Source organism: Pollachius pollachius, assembly GCF_949987615.1.
Source record: "Pollachius pollachius genome assembly, chromosome: 2".
In the NCBI taxonomy this organism is placed as follows: Eukaryota; Metazoa; Chordata; class Actinopteri; order Gadiformes; family Gadidae; genus Pollachius; species Pollachius pollachius.
The window spans coordinates 2,319,464-2,335,270 of record NC_136935.1 but is presented as its reverse complement, the minus strand read 5'-3'; the positions used below and the strand labels follow the sequence as shown (position 1 = coordinate 2,335,270).

The window sequence follows — 15,807 nt, the reverse complement described above, 5'->3', positions numbered from 1 at the left end:
ATGGAACCTTGATAACAGCCAAATAGGCTCGATCAAAATGATAGTAAATAGTCGTTAGCATATAGGAACTTTCAGAATTGAAATTACTATTTCCCTTTCAAATGACTATCTAAATCAGCAAAGAGGGACTACACTGGAACAGAGTGGGGAGAAGCAGGAGCCAGTAGGCGGCGGTAGAGAGATGGGTTCAGGCTGTCGTGAACTGAATGATACAGAGAGAAGAGGTGACTGTCCAGTGGAGTGGTAATTAACGCTTTTTTTTTTTTACATGCAACCTTTTCATAAATAGAGAAACGTTTTTACAACGCTTATTTGACATCAGGTTTAGTGTCGTCGACCAATAGGAGGACAGAAATCGACAAGAAGCGTTCACTTCCGAACCTGCTCCTTGGAGCTAGTTGCCCCTAGCTCGCAATGCTATCGTAACATTACTACTGCATTTCTAATAATAGCAGCATGGGGGTTTGACGCCACTGTCAGTGAGTTGATACTGTTGTAGTAGCGTTTCGTGTTTTGCTCGTCCATTAAATGAGTATCTCAAGTATATGGGGAAGTGTGTAACTGCTCGGCTATGCTAGCCGCAGTGAATGACCACCGTGGAGCGCCCATTGAGCTAACGTTACAGGCTAACCTACATGGTGAACGCTAGCAGGCTGTGCAGGGCTCTCTTTAAAGTGTATAGTGATCACATTCTCGTTGTACGACTTTAGCATGCTTTAAAGATGGCCTGGACGGCATATCGTTGCACAATTAGTCCGTCACAGGTTCGAGCACTGATGTAGTTCATAGTAGTAACCAGTTGATAACAAATCTGTACCTAAACCTATCACTATACAAGCTACCCTATTCTTTGGGTGTTACATGTGAGGCTAGTCCCATATGACTAGCCTCATTGAACAACTCGACGCTTCACTCTTTTCCTGCTTGTTTCTTTGAGCTCGTGATGTTGTCATCTCTGCAGGTAAGCGCAGCAGAGGATGACTATGGCACACGTAGGGGCAGTAGTTGCTACGGTAGCGGGACTCATGGCCATCCTGCTCCACTCATCCATTCATAAGATTGAAGAAGGACATCTTGCGGTTTATTACAGGTATTAAAGCGTTGTGTTTTATCACAGCAGTTTTTGTTCATTTATATTTAACTGTTCTTGTCCAGGGTCTAGGTCCATTAATATACTTGTGTATTTCTCACGTATTTTTAAAAGTCCGCAGTTTGGTTAAAAACAGGATAGCACACTTTAGTGGCATGTGAACAAACAAAAACTTCCAGTCAGCTCGGATTCCACTGGTCATGACGTGTGTGTGTGTGTGTGTGTGTGTGTGTGTGTGTGTGTGTGTGTGTGTGTGTGAAAGGGGAGGAGCATTGCTGACAGCACCCAATGGCCCTGGGTATCACATCATGCTCCCCTTCATCACCACCTTCAGATCAGTGCAGGTGCCCTCACATTCTCACCGTGCAAAACATACTCTTGGCTTCAGCCACCAAGCATAGCCATTTATGTGCTGCAACATGATGACATTGTTGCACCCTTTGGTTTCAGACTACGCTTCAAACTGATGAAATCAAGAATGTGCCATGTGGAACTAGGTAAGGTTTTGGCCAGTCTTCGTCGGGCTGCTAATGAAATCCGAACTTGGAGCAGAGTCTACAATGTTTTGGGTGTCTTCCTTTTTTCCGCAGTGGTGGTGTGATGATCTACTTTGACAGGATAGAGGTAGTCAACATGCTGGTCCCCTCGGCAGGTATAGAGCATGTTTACACAAATAGCAACTTTAATAACTTCTTAACCTTTACTCTTAAAGGTCCCCTATTTTACCACCAGTTGAGATGTGGATTAGCCACGATCACATGTTGCAGTGTCCATCCAGATATTTGATGGATATTTCAGCCTGTCCAGGCGACTGACCCAACTGGTATACTGATCTATTTGTCATAGATCTTGGTGGTAACGTAAGCTCTTGAGGCTAGATTGTGAAATGGATTATAATGTCTGATCCACATCCCACCTGGTGGTAATAACATGTCCTTTCAAATCACTTAGGATTACATGCATATTCCAAATTAGCCTTTGTGACCGTATTATATTCTGGTTTCGGTATTGAAAAGCAACCAAAGACTGAAGTCAAACCACTGGGACAGAGATTGTGTAATCACTCTTTGTGCTTGGCTCACTTCCCATCTTGTATGTGCTCTTGTTGTTGTATACTTTAGACAAACAACCCATGTTTCAACAAAAGCTTAGTAAATGCCTGTGTGTTCTCTTCTTCCCCTTTCTGTAGTGGTGGAAGTAGTGAAGAACTACACCGCTGATTACGACAAAACCCTCATCTTTAACAAAATCCACCATGAACTCAACCAGTTCTGCAGCGTTCACACTCTACAGGAGGTTTACATCGAGTTGTTCGGTGAGTGTACATTGGCACAACAAAACATACACATGCCCAAATGAAGCATACTGCTCTATGATGTACTTTCACTCAATAATGGGTTTATCCGTGTTGCTTTGTTTTTATGCTTGCAGATATCATTGATGAAAATATGAAGATTGCCTTGCAGAAGGATCTTAATGCAATGGCGCCTGGACTCTCAATTCAGGTAACTGGTGATAAAATTACATTTAAGTGACTGTAAACCAAACCAACAAACTGTCACTAGTGTCAACACAATCTTTAAACTCTCTAACCAATGATTCCCATCGCACCAACCCTGTTCTCTAACCATTAGGCAGTTCGAGTTACCAAACCCAAGATCCCAGAGTCAATCAGGAGGAACTTTGAACTCATGTAAGTGGGTCAGCTTTCTCGTACGTCCTTAGTGTCGCGTTTGTGTCGAAGCAGACCGAAGCTAAAGTTTGGACTCTGTTCCTCGTGTCCACAGGGAGGCAGAGAAGACCCGCCTGCTCATAACAGCTCAGACTCAGAAGGTGGTGGAGAAAGAGGCAGAGACGGAGAGGAAGAAAGCCATCATTGGTAGCTATAACCTTTGTATTACATTCCACCTGACGTATACTGCATACTTTGCCCTCAACAGCATTGCCTGAACGGCCATTCTTGTGTTATTGTGATGTCCCTCTGCCACCGTCTCTAGTGCTACAAACCACGCTGTATGAGCCCTCTCTGTTTCTGTGACTGTCCCCACAGAGGCTCAGAAGCAGGCCCAGGTTGCTGAGATCCATTTCCAGCAGAAGGTGATGGAGAAGGAAACAGAGAAGAAGATCTCTCAGATAGAGGGTAACATCCAACCGGCCCTCGGACGTCCACATTTAACTATTTACGATTCAGTCGTCTATCAGACACTCTGGTCCAAATCCACTTAGAGTGAACCCCGAAACGGATCATTAATGATCCGGTAGGGGATAGGCGTCTCAGGTCATTAATGATCCGGTAGGGGATAGGCCTCTCACGCAGGGATGAGGTCATGCTGTGAGTCACACACCCTTAACCAGTGGTTCCCAGAGTGGGAGTGGCAGGGCGATGAGATGGACGATAAACGCATTAACTACTGATCCAACTTAAATGACTGGATGAGGCATCCGCCATGAAATAATAATCCTGGTGCATGACCCAATACCTTATTATTAGTAGGTAGAGCTGCTGATATATTTCACCCTCGATATATTTATTTATTTATTTATTTATTTATTTATATATGGGATAATGCAAAGCGAGCCTGTCAATATCGCATTATAAACCCAGACAGGTTTTAATTCACTACATTATCCTGCTTTTTACACAACTATTTACTAAAGAAATCGAGTAGGTGGGAGGGCCTGTGCCACCGTGTAAACATCCTGGGAAGAACCCGGAATACATAAATTTTACCAGCAACTGTGGGAAGGGATGTGTGTTTAGGGGTCGGCGGCATTTCCTCTCCTCACAAAGTGGGGGTTGGTAGGGCGGGGTGCTGCCCAAACCAGTGGGAACCGCGGCCTTCCCCACCAGGCTGTCCTCTGCCTATGTGAGCAGTACGGGACCGCGTACCTCGGGGGTGGGGGGGGTGTCTTTCTGGTGGCTCCGTGGTCGTCATGTGCGGCGTCTCCCAACACTGCTCCTTTGTTCCAGACGCTGCCTTCCTGGCCAGGGAGAAGGCCAGGGCTGATGCGGAATACTACACTGCCGCCAAGTTCGCCGAAGCCAACACGGTAAACCATGGCGTCAATTTGAACTCCACACATAAGCAACCTTTCAACGTTGTGTTTATAATCCATCACATGCTTACATCCCTCTCTCCCCCCCCCCCCGCTCTCTGTCTGTACTTCATCCTATCTATTGCTCTCTCTCTCTCTCTCTCTCTCTCTCTCTCTCTCTCTCTCTCTCTCTCTCTCTCTCTCTCTCTCTCTCTCTCTCTCTCTCTCTCTCTCTCTCTCTCTCTCTCTCTCTCTCTCTCTGTTTCTCTCTCTCTCTCTCTCTCTCTGTTTCTCTACTTAATTCTATCTATTGCTCTCTGTGTCTGTCTCTCTCTGTCTCTGTCTCTCTCTCTGTCTCTGTCTCTCTCTCTCTCCCCTCCACAGTTGAAGTTGACTCCCGAGTACATCGAGCTGATGAAGTATCAGTCCATAGCGACCAACAGCAAGATCTACTTTGGGCAGGACATCCCCAACATGTTTATGGAGGGAGCCAAGCTGGGGCCCTCCTCCACGCCGCTGACCGACGCGGACTCTGACTCTCAGGGTCAGTGATGGCTCCGTGCCGTCCCACAGGGCCAGCTGATGGGGCCTCATCGGTAAAGGGGAAGGCTTCTGCAGCTAAAGGGACGAATGAGAACACGCTGTTGGTCTTGATTTTCAAAATGACAGAGAGAGGAGGAGTGAAAGCGGAGAGACGCATATGATTTCCTTTGGTTAATTCCTGCATTCTCTTTGGAGAAATGTTTAGCGTGTGGTTACAGTGGGATAATGGAGGCCATATTCAAAATAGATAGTAGGTTGAGTCTAGCAGGGAAAGGGAGCTGTTGCTTCTCGGAGGCGTGAATTTACTGAAATGGACTTCTACTAAAGAGCACTTCCTGCTTCGCTATGCTTGCGTTAATGGCAGACTTTTTTTATTATCTTCATTGGAACAGCTTTCATTTTGTTAGGAGAGAAAAATTGGGGCGAGGATAATTTGTCGTTGGTTATGTGGCCGTAACTGGACTTCATGTGGTAACACTAATTCTAATGAGCAATGTGCTGTATGACTGTTATGAGGTGGCTGCGTCATTCATTCTCCATCCCCTCGTAACCATTGATTTACTCGTTGGCTTTTTTCAACAAGAGAAGGAGCCTTAATACTTAATTTTGCTTTGCTCTGAGTGCAAATGCTTGATGGCACGTTTGTGTATTGGTTGAAACTTATATATTTTTGAATGCAGATGTAAGTGATGCAGTGGTTGACTTGGTGTTCTGTCGTGGAGTATGGGTCAAACAAGGGGGATCAGTGAGATTGATATCCAACAGGCCCAGGTTTTAAGAACTCGATGGTGGTAAGGGAATCCTGTGATATGCAAAACTGTTATGCATGCGTGCATATCAGTTGTATTATTTTTTTGCTTATGCAAGAGTTGGTCCTTTCCGTTCTCTGAATTGAATCCAAAACCAAATCAAACATGAACCCTTGACCCTTCCCCCACGTCCTGTGGTCACAGTGAAATTATCATACGAGTCAATTGACGTCAGAACCTGCATGAACGACACAACACACATGTTATTCTGTTTTAAATATGAAAGGGCTGCCAGCAAGCGCTGTTGAATGAAAACCTAGGCTGCAGTTGAAGCCTGTGTTGCTGATGATCGATTTTTCTGTGTTAGACTGGTCATGTTTAGTGTTATTGATTTAAAAGGGTGTCCTTCAAACTGAGTCTTAAACACTGCACTAAACTGTGAAACCAACCAAGAAAGAAGAACCCAGGGCTGTTTCAGAATAAATTCAATGTCCCGACCCTGGTATTTATATAATGCCCTTTTTATTACCAGTCAGTTGGTTATTAGCACCCTTTTTATTGTCGAAACTCCCAGTTAATTTGCATTGACGCCTATTGCGATGCTTACTTGATCATATTCTCATTAGTGCTTCAATATTTATAGCTTGAAAAATGTGCTTATTTATCTCAGGAAACTGGCAGAATTAAACGTTTGCGTCCACTAATGACCTGGAATGCCCCTACATAGGCTGTAAAGCTATGGAACCGTCTTCCTAGAACCAGAATGTCTCTTACTTATGGGGATTAATACGCCTGATGAGATAATTATGTTACATTAAAAAAAAAAACATGGCTACATGGCTACTAATTATCCAAAAGCTTGCACTTTTAATTTATGCAAGATGTCAAAATTCTTCTCGAACGTAGGATATTAATATTAGCGGCAAAACGCTTCGCAATTTGGAATATAGGTGGTTTACATTCTGCCTACTAGTGTCATTATTCTCCAAAATGTGCAGCGCTTTGCCTTTCATGTTGGACATGAATAGCCTCAAAACATTTAGATTTCAAGCCTTAACATATCCAGTCCACCTGGAGAGAGCGACAATAATGGGGAACCACTTCACAAGGATTCGCCTGGTTTGCACAAACTAGTGGAATATTGACTCAAGTGGTGGCCTAGTAAGACTACTGACGAGCCTGAACATTGGAGACATTGCCATACAATAAAATTAATGAGGAAAAAAAATAACAGACTAGTGTGTGTATGTGTGTGAAAGATTTAGGGATTTGTTGACATTTGTCGTTAAGACTGTCCTTGTGCTTTGGTGATTTGGTTAATATTACGATGCAAATGAGTTCATGATTTACTTAATACGTTTTTTTTGTGAATGATTCTTTTGTACAAATTGCTAAATGGAAACATTGTCTCCTTGTTTTTAAAGGTTTATATGCAAAATGTTTTCATGCAGTTGGACAATGTTGTCAAATGTAAAATAAAACCTATTTTGATACCACTTTTGACACGATTTTTCGCATCCTTCTGAACACTGACCATACCTATAGCTGCCGGAAGGGGGCGCGCTTTCAATTCTGGGCCTCCCCATTTTTGTCGATGTAGGGTTGAGAAACAACGTTGTAATTAATTAGTTAACAAATAATACGCGTGTAGTAAGCAAGGCTTGACCAACCGTTTGGCAAAATACAAATAGCCGCTATAATGGTCCCAATTTCCCTATTTATAATATAAGGCTGGATTTTTCAGCTGTGGGGGGGGATTCAGAACCTTATATTCAATTCGGGCAATGTGTGTGCCTGTTCGATCATGCCAGCTAACTATAGATTTTTCCCATGAGCTGTTACCATCATAACCATTCGATTATATACGTGCTTTATTAGTCATAATTCAAAATATTCTGTTGTCTCCAGAGGACTGAGCTGGTCCACCAAGCCACCGGTGAGTGGAGGAAGAGCCGGCGGGAGGGACTGAAGGCTGGGCCAACGCCAGGGGGCAGGACACCAGAGACCTGCTGGGATCCAAGGGGCTGGAAGGACCCCCCAGGGTGTGCTGCTAGGATAACCAACAGAGAGCTCTGGAGAAACATCTGCTCAGTTTAGAGGATTTAGACTGAAGAAACAGGAAGGATCGTCGGCTGAACACACGAGAACATTCAGTTGGTTCGACTGAGTTGTTTATTACCAATATGCTTTAACAACGAATATAACTGAAAAAAGTCACTTACAAGTACAAAATAAACAAAATGACTAAAATAATAGTAGTAACACACATTACAGATCATTAGCATTTGTCCACGTGTCATGACTCTCTTTGCGCCTTTATTTCTAAACGGCGCCTAACGACACACGGGGCAACTTATTCACACCATCAGGGAGGTGAAACACATAAACGTGTGATTGGGTTATTCATTCCCATGCTGCTGGCTGCTCAGAGCAGGTATCGTGGTCCAAAGGCCCTCGTGCCAACAGCGTCGGGATCTCTCCCTCCCCTCGCGCCGTCCAGGCAGTCAGTGGGCGTGGCTTATGGGGAGGAGGACTCCGCACGAGCGGGAGGGTCAACGTCACCATAGTGATTCACTACAGCGGAACTCGCCCAGTGGGAGTTCAGTTGTACAACATCTATTTTAGATCCACCAATCTAAATGGAGTGACTTTTGACATGTGAACACACTTAATGCGTAATGTACGACAATAATGAACACAAGATGAGCTAGAGAAGAGGGCAGAGATAAGAGAGAGGAGAGGAGACGATGGAGAGAAGAGGAGAGAGGAGAGGATGGAGAGAGGTGAGCTGACCAGACAAAGTCACGGTACTCACACACATGGGGAGAATCTTTACATGTAGTCACTGTCACCTTTGTGTAACACATGACCTTTGTGTAATTGTGTAACACATGTTGGGTTGTTGTATATTGGAGATTAATTTACTGGGTCATCAACGACAAACTTTTACATTTCTTCAATGATTTAAAACGTTCCATCAATCTCGAAAATCATCATAATAAGGGTTTTAGAAATAAACTATTTTATTTTTTGTACTACACTTTTTTATTACAGAAACAGTATTTATACTGAACACCATTGGACTGGAATGTATCTATTCCCCTGAAATGATCCATTACAATGTAGGCAATGTAATGTAGGCCTAAAATTTGCCTTTTCTTTTTATTAAAATCACATTGAATTGTTTTGTTATTCAATATTCAGAAGTTAAAACCAATAGAAATGTTAAAAAAAAATCGAATTATTATTTATACATGTTAATCCTCTAAACATGTTCTACATAACTGCAACAAATTGTATATCTTTAAACGTGTAAAATAAATAAAGGGAAAACACACACATAAATGGAGTGTAATATAACCCTTTATAAAGGGTTATATTAGACAACTGCAGGGTTCATTCTTAAAGATATTCTCCTCGTTAAATGACAGCAGTATGACATTAATGCAGACATCTGAGATCTCAAATAGTAGAGATTCTAATTCTATTGTAATTCAGGAAACAACATTAGTTGTTTTGGTCGTTTGATTATTTTATTATCAAACAAAGGTCCTAGTCTGTTTGATTGACAGGTGAGATGATCAGGGGGGCAGAGTTTCTACCTTCTTCATGATACCATGGATCGAGGATTGGATAGAGAGGCTCAGTAAAGGTGCAGCCAGTAGCAGAGTAGATATGAACCCTGGCTTCCACATCATAGAAGGAGACCAGACCCTCATCATAATCAACAAACACCCCCACCTTCTGGAGCTCAGCTCTCGGAGGGAGACGGACATCAGGGTTATCAATGAATACCAACCCATCCTCGTCGTAGTAAAGAGTCCAGTAACCCGTCTCAGGGGTCCACTCTGTCTTACCTTTTCTGTCGATGGACTCTCTGGCAACTCCTAACCACCATGCAGTCTTGTCTTTAACCTGGACCTCAAAGTAAAATCTCCCTGAGGAAAAGCTCTGCCTCGTGAGAACAAATGTATACTCTGTAAATCTCTTAGGGTTGTCTGGGACTTCCTTATCTTCATCTCCATAATGTACTTGTTTCCCATCCTCAGACAGGATGAGCGTGGGATGAGCTGTATCAGGATCCAGAGTCACATCTACTTCATACTGCTGGACCATCTTCAGTTCAGCATCACGCAGCTTCTTCATCTCCATGTTAAGTGTCTCCTCCAGCTGATCCAGGGATCTCGTCAAGGTCTCTATGTATGACGGAGGACGGACCTCCACCGTGGTCCAGTCCCTGGTGGGTGGAGGATCCTTCAGGGATCTGAAGGTCTGGAGGAATTGGAGGTGGTCTTCAGTGTGTGAGAGCCGCTTCACCTCTGAGCTTCTATCGGTCAGATCTTCTATTTCCTGCTCCAGCTCTTTGATGAGGTCTTCAGCTCGTTTCACTGTGGATTTCAGTTTCTCTTGAACCGTTTGGTTGAATTCCTCCTGGCCCTTTTCAACACAGCCTATCAGAGCAGCGAAGACCTGCCCACCATGGGCTATCTCTCTGTCTGCGTCTTTGTTGCTCAGTTCCACTGTGTCTTTGATCTCCTTAATCTTTTGTTTTCTCTCCTGGATCATTTGCTGAACGTCAGTCTCCGTCTTCCCCAGCTGGGCCGTCTTCACTTCATATTCCTCCTTTAGAGGTACAACAGGATGGGACTTGTGGTCTGTCACTGTGCACAACAGACACACACACACCTGTTCAGTCTGGCAGAAGAGCTCCAGAAGTCGGTTGTGTTTCTTACACATCCTGTCTTCCAGACGGTCCATAGGCTCGACCAGCCGATGTTTCTTTAGGCCAGCGACTCTCTGATGTGGCTCCAGGTGGGTTTGGCAGTAAGAGGTAAAACACATTAGGCAGGACTTCACGGCCTTCTGCTGGGTCCCAGTACAGACGTCACAGGGAACTTCTGCTGGTTCAACACAAGGCTGCTCTTTTACTCGTACGGTCGTTCTAAACTGAGCTGCCAGCTCTGATAAGAAGGTATTGACCTGTAGATCAGGTCTTTTATGGAAAATCTCGTTGCAAACAGGACATTTGTACTGGACTTGTTCATCCCAGAACTGTGTAATACAGGTTCTGCAGAAGTTGTGTCCACATGCGGTGGTAACTGGACTGTTGAACACATCCAGACAGATGGAACATAAAAAGTTCTCTTCAGACCACGAAGTGTTAGCACAGGCCATTCCTAGACACAGACGACAAGGCTTATGTATTGAGCAATTATCGATTTCTAATTCCATAACGGGAAGAGAGGTTTTAACTTTCTCAAAGTTGTGCTGTTTTACTTACCTTGTTCTTACTGTCAGACTTTTTGTTCCAAAATGCGTTTTATTTTTCTCCTGAAAGGGAGAACAGCTTCGACGTCTGTTGTTTTGGTTTCTATAAATGTTAAGTTTCGTTTCCTCAATATAACGTCCTCTGCTCTCCTCCCCTAACACATGGCTCCTCCCCTAACACCTGGCTCCTCACCTAACACCTGGCTCCTCCCCTAACACCTGGCCCCTCCCCTAACACCTGGCTCCTCCCCTAACACCTGGCTCCTCCCCTAACACCTGGCTCCTCCCCTAACACCTGCCTCCTCCCCTAACACCTGCCTCCTCCCCTAACACCTGCCTCCTCGCCCACGGTAAATGGCTGCACTGCATTCATGCACTGTGTCGGCCTCTTCAAATGCGTTGATGTGTCTTCTCCTCTTTCTGGAGTTAAAAGAGAGCCGGAGCAAAACGAGAGACATTGGGGGGATTTAGTGGGGGTTTGCGACTGTAACCGTGATGATTAAACGGTGTTGATCTCTCCGGGTTTCCGGGGCTTCCCCGAATACTTTTTATCTAACCCCAAACCGATTTTCAACAGAAACAGACTAGCAGAATAGCTGTTTTTTTGGCGCTACGCTGCTGTAGGAACTCTCCCCGATGTGCACGCGCACAGCATACGAGCAGCAGAGCTGAGAGCAGCAGACAGCGATACAGTCTGTGATACAGATACAGCCCCGTTTGAAGTACTAGTTCACCCCCTGCTGCTAAAAGTGGGTCTCTCACGCAGACACACACGCACACACACACACGCACACACACACACACACACACACACACACACACACACACACACACACACACACACACACACACACACACACACACACATACACACACACACAACTCAATTCAAACTATACTTATTTCCCATAAGCTGTTACCATCATAACCATTCGATTATATACGTGCTTTATTAGTCATAATTCAAAATATTCTGTTGTCTCCAGAGGACTGAGCTGGTCCACCAAGCCACCGGTGAGTGGAGGAAGAGCCGGCGGGAGGGACTGAAGGCTGGGCCAACGCCAGGGGGCAGGACACCAGAGACCTGCTGGGATCCAAGGGGCTGGAAGGACCCCCCAGGGTGTGCTGCTAGGATAACCAACAGAGAGCTCTGGAGAAACATCTGCTCAGCTTAGAGGATTTAGACTGAAGAAACGGAAAGGAAGGATCGTCGGCTGAACACACGAGAACATTCAGTTGGTTCGACTGAGTTGTTTATTACCAATATGCTTTATCAACGAATACAACTAAACAAGTAGCCTACATAATAAACAGAATTACTAAAATTATAGTGGTAAGCCTATCAAACATTACAGATCGTCAAAAGTTGTGCACGTATCATTGACTCTTTGCGCCTTTATTTCCTAAAGGCGACTAACGACACACTTGGCGACTTATTCACACCATCAGGGAGGTGAAACACATATAAACGTGTGATGGAGTTATTCATTCCCATGCTGCTGGCTGCTCTGAGTTATCGCGGTGCACGGCTCTCGTGCCAACAGCGTCGGGATCTCTCCCTCCCCTCGCGCCGTCCAGGCAGTCAGTGGGTGTGGCTTATGGGGAGGAGGACTCCACACGAGCGGGAGCGTCAACGTCACCATAGTGATTCACTACAGCGGAACTCCCCCAGTGGGAGTTCAGTTGTACTCCTTTAATTAAAACGAGGGAGGTCATTTAAGATCAAACACAGAGCTGTGTGTTAGACTCTCACTGTTACCAAGGCGACCAGAGGGCGCCTGCCGCAGCTCACGCGCCAAGTGGTTTTCTTAATTGGTTAATTGGTTGCATCTGATGCATTTCACTTAAGAGGGAACCGGACACTACGTTGGTGTCCTCCACTGTTTGGCAGTGTACCGTCTCCCAAACATCCAGACTTTTTGAAGTGAAGAGGAGCATCTCATCTGGACCTAATGTGAGTAGAAATGTGTAGCAAAGCACAACTGCTTTGACTTGTATGTTGAATATAAATCACTGATAATTTGTGAAGGAAATCGGGGATTGTGGTGGTTTAACTCTGATGTTGAACTGCGGGACAGTGCCCAAGTTTGGGGACAATAATGAGTAAACTGTTCCTTCCTTCAAAGGTCTATCATGGATATTTAACTGCAGTTCTGTGAGTATCCCAACTTAACCATGAAGATGAATTGCGAACTGTAAGTCATTAGTTTCTCATTACTCTTGGGCACATTGATGTATTTTGGCTTCCTGGTGAGTTAAACCATTAGCTTAAGGTTGATCTTAGTAAGGATGTTTTATTGGTTCATGGGTTACCTAGGTGTTTGGTTTATGTTGGTTTTAATGGTTTGTTAAAATGGTTACAGGTTCTAAGTTATTGTCGTAAGCTGGAGTAATGGGTTGGGTTCTGATGTCTTCAGTCTTCTTTCCAGCTGCCCTCCTGAGCTCTGCATCTTCATCACATGAGTGTTGCTTTACTGATGAGGGTGTGGTCTGAGTGAGCAGAGGTGTATACTGGGATACAGAGCTGTCTGAAGTCTACAGGTCTGTGGACACGCTCCCTCAGGGGAAACCGAGTGTCTGAGAAACCGTTGTGACGTCAGTTACATGGACTAGATTGTTCTTTAAGATGGAGACAGGGATTCAGAAGGAGAAACACCAGGGGGAGATGAGGGGGCTCCTCATCTCAATGACTAAAACACAACTTCAGTCTGACAGAGAACCATGGAACACATTCAACAGTCCCCTCCAGGCATCGTGACTCCTCAGGAACAGTTTCATTTCCAAGAAGGTCTTATTCGGGGCCACTCCAAGATGGATCCTGCTCCTCAAGAGCCACCCCCCTCCACTGGGTGGTCTTCTGAACAGATGATCTCCTTCCTGTCCTCAGGCTGACTAAAGCTGCACCGCTTGCATCTGTTAAGGCCCCTCATTCAGGAAACCACTGGACTACAAAGACATGACTTTAGAGACGTTGAATCAACCTGGGACACATTTTGGAGACACCAAGTATAATCCATCACCAATGTGGGACGCCACTGAAGAATGTTGTACATAATTTAAGTCCCAAGAGAAATAGATTTTTCTGTTCTAGGTGTCCTGGCAGGAGAGCTGGGTGTGGAGGATGGAACGTTATTTGGCATGAGGTTTTTACCCTGCATGAGTGTTTGGCCTTTTATGGCTCAGTGGTGTGTGGCGGTTTGACATGAGATGGATGATTTTTGAGCATCACTAGGGTGTGTGTGTGTGTGTGTGTGTGTCCCACTCACACCTGGCATGGGGTTCTACGTGTGTGTCCTGCTTTGACAGTGATAATGTTTAGACGGGGGTCTGTGTGGTTGGCCAGGGATATTGGAATGGTCAACTAAATCATCCCTGATGGACGGCCACACGTTTACTTGAGGCCTCCAGTAGACATGAAGAGTACGGAGCAACGCTCCGGAGAAACATACAACACACTGGGCAGGGAGGAGAGTATCCAAATCAAGTGTAAAAGGATGCAAGCGGCGTGTTCAGATAAGTGACTTCAAACTAGGACTACACCAATCAGGATCAATGGAGGATGGACACCTAAAGGCATTCCACAAGGAGAGTCTGAAGTTGGAAAGGGACCTCAATGGATATTCAAGATGACCTCAGTGAGGCGGCTCTTCCTACCTGGCTGGATTGACAGACAGCCCTGTGGATCTTGTCTTGCTCTCAGTTGCACGTCTTCGCTGAACTGTATTTGTTTCGTACAGGACTAGCTGAACGATTGGTTCCCTTAAATCAGAACCAACCTGGGAACTCCAACTAGTGCGCTCTTCAAGCTGAAGTTGTGCTCTTCAGCTGAGGAGGTAAGGAAACCTTCACTGGGGCTTCACGGTGTATAGAGGAGGACGTTTCAAAGTGTTCCATGGTACTCTGATGAAGACCGTTGCTGTGTTCCACTGGCTGAGAGGAAGAACCCTCACATCTTCCTCTTGGCCTTTCTCCTCTGAGAATCCTGGCGCCATCTTGAAAAATATTCCAGCTCATGTAAATGATGTCACGACAGATTCTCAAACACTTGATTTCTCCTGAGGGGTGTGTCTATAGACCTGAAGACTTCAGACAGCACTGTATCCCAGCATGCATCTCTGCTCACTCAGACCACACCCTCATGAGTAGGATGCAACACTCTTGCGATGGAGATGTAGAGTTTTATAAGCAACGAGGGAGCAGACAAAGGTGATTAGAACACAAAGGCATGTCAAGTCTGTAAATCTTTAAACCATGAAGATGGTTGGATAGTTCAGGAATTGGGCTTCATTTTATTGTGGGCAGTCCTTTTGCTCAAATGCCCACTTCTCACTGGACCTGTACTTGTGTTGGCTGGCTGGCATGATTTGCTGTTGGTGATGAGGCGGTCAGGGTGACGTTGCAGGGCTAGGGTCGGCTCTCTGTGAGCTCAACGTTTAGATTTGCTCTGTATGGTTTGTATCCTGAATAATCTAGATAATTGTTCATTTTATTGTAAAATGCAGACACGGTTTTGTATTGAATGATTCCATTGTTTTTAGGCAAGGATTTGAGGTTTAAAGTTGTTGTGGGACGTACATGGTAGTTCTGTTCTTCGTACGGTTTTGAGTGATATAACTTGTACACACTGGGTGCATAATAGTAGTAATGACCAACAGCAACAAACAGATCACATCAAGGTAAGTCTGTTGGCTGTGTTTTAATGAAGACCATCGCTGGACTTCAGGATCTTCCTCCGTTCAGCTCCAGGTGAGGCGCTGGTTCTGTTTTTTTTCTTTGGATGGTTCCGGCCGGAATGTTCGGATTCCAGTCGGACGGTTTGTGCTTCCCGCCGTGGAAGGTTCTGAGCGCGGTCACTTGAGTTAGTCTCAATGGTTAGCATAGAACGTTGTAGTCTTGACAACCATAAGAACCCACCTGGCAGTTAGTTGGACGTGAGTCCCCTGAGGGAATCTGGCGGAACATTCTGGATTGTATATGCGTAACCTCGAGCCGCTGCCAACGGAAACTATTTTTCAGTCGGTTTCCATTGGGAATTGTTGCCCCTTATCTTAAACAACTTAAGTTTGATATTAAATACATACTCACACGTACATCGTACAATATGTTGATAATTTCCGATGG

General features: G+C 44.9%; 2 protein-coding genes across 2 annotated transcripts; one reads left to right on the top strand and one right to left on the bottom strand.

Annotated features, from left to right (window-relative positions):
• Positions 1–173: 173 nt before the first annotated feature.
• Positions 174–6,904, top strand: LOC307091514 (erlin-1). Its single transcript, XM_079758505.1, has 12 exons — positions 174–243; positions 962–1,090; positions 1,353–1,434; positions 1,541–1,587; positions 1,681–1,742; positions 2,280–2,405; positions 2,522–2,595; positions 2,725–2,783; positions 2,878–2,969; positions 3,141–3,230; positions 4,062–4,141; positions 4,511–6,904. The coding sequence occupies exons 2-12, from the start codon at positions 978–980 to the stop codon at positions 4,676–4,678; spliced, it is 993 nt and encodes a 330-aa protein (XP_079614631.1). The 5' UTR covers positions 174–243; positions 962–977; the 3' UTR covers positions 4,679–6,904.
• An 804-nt stretch (positions 6,905–7,708) lies between these two features.
• LOC307070416 (E3 ubiquitin-protein ligase TRIM39-like) lies at positions 7,709–10,785 on the bottom strand. Its single transcript, XM_079728870.1, has 2 exons — positions 10,700–10,785; positions 7,709–10,595 (listed from the first exon to the last, which is right to left on the bottom strand). The coding sequence occupies exon 2, from the start codon at positions 10,591–10,593 to the stop codon at positions 8,971–8,973; it is 1,623 nt and encodes a 540-aa protein (XP_079584996.1). The 5' UTR covers positions 10,594–10,595; positions 10,700–10,785; the 3' UTR covers positions 7,709–8,970.
• Positions 10,786–15,807: the final 5,022 nt, after the last annotated feature.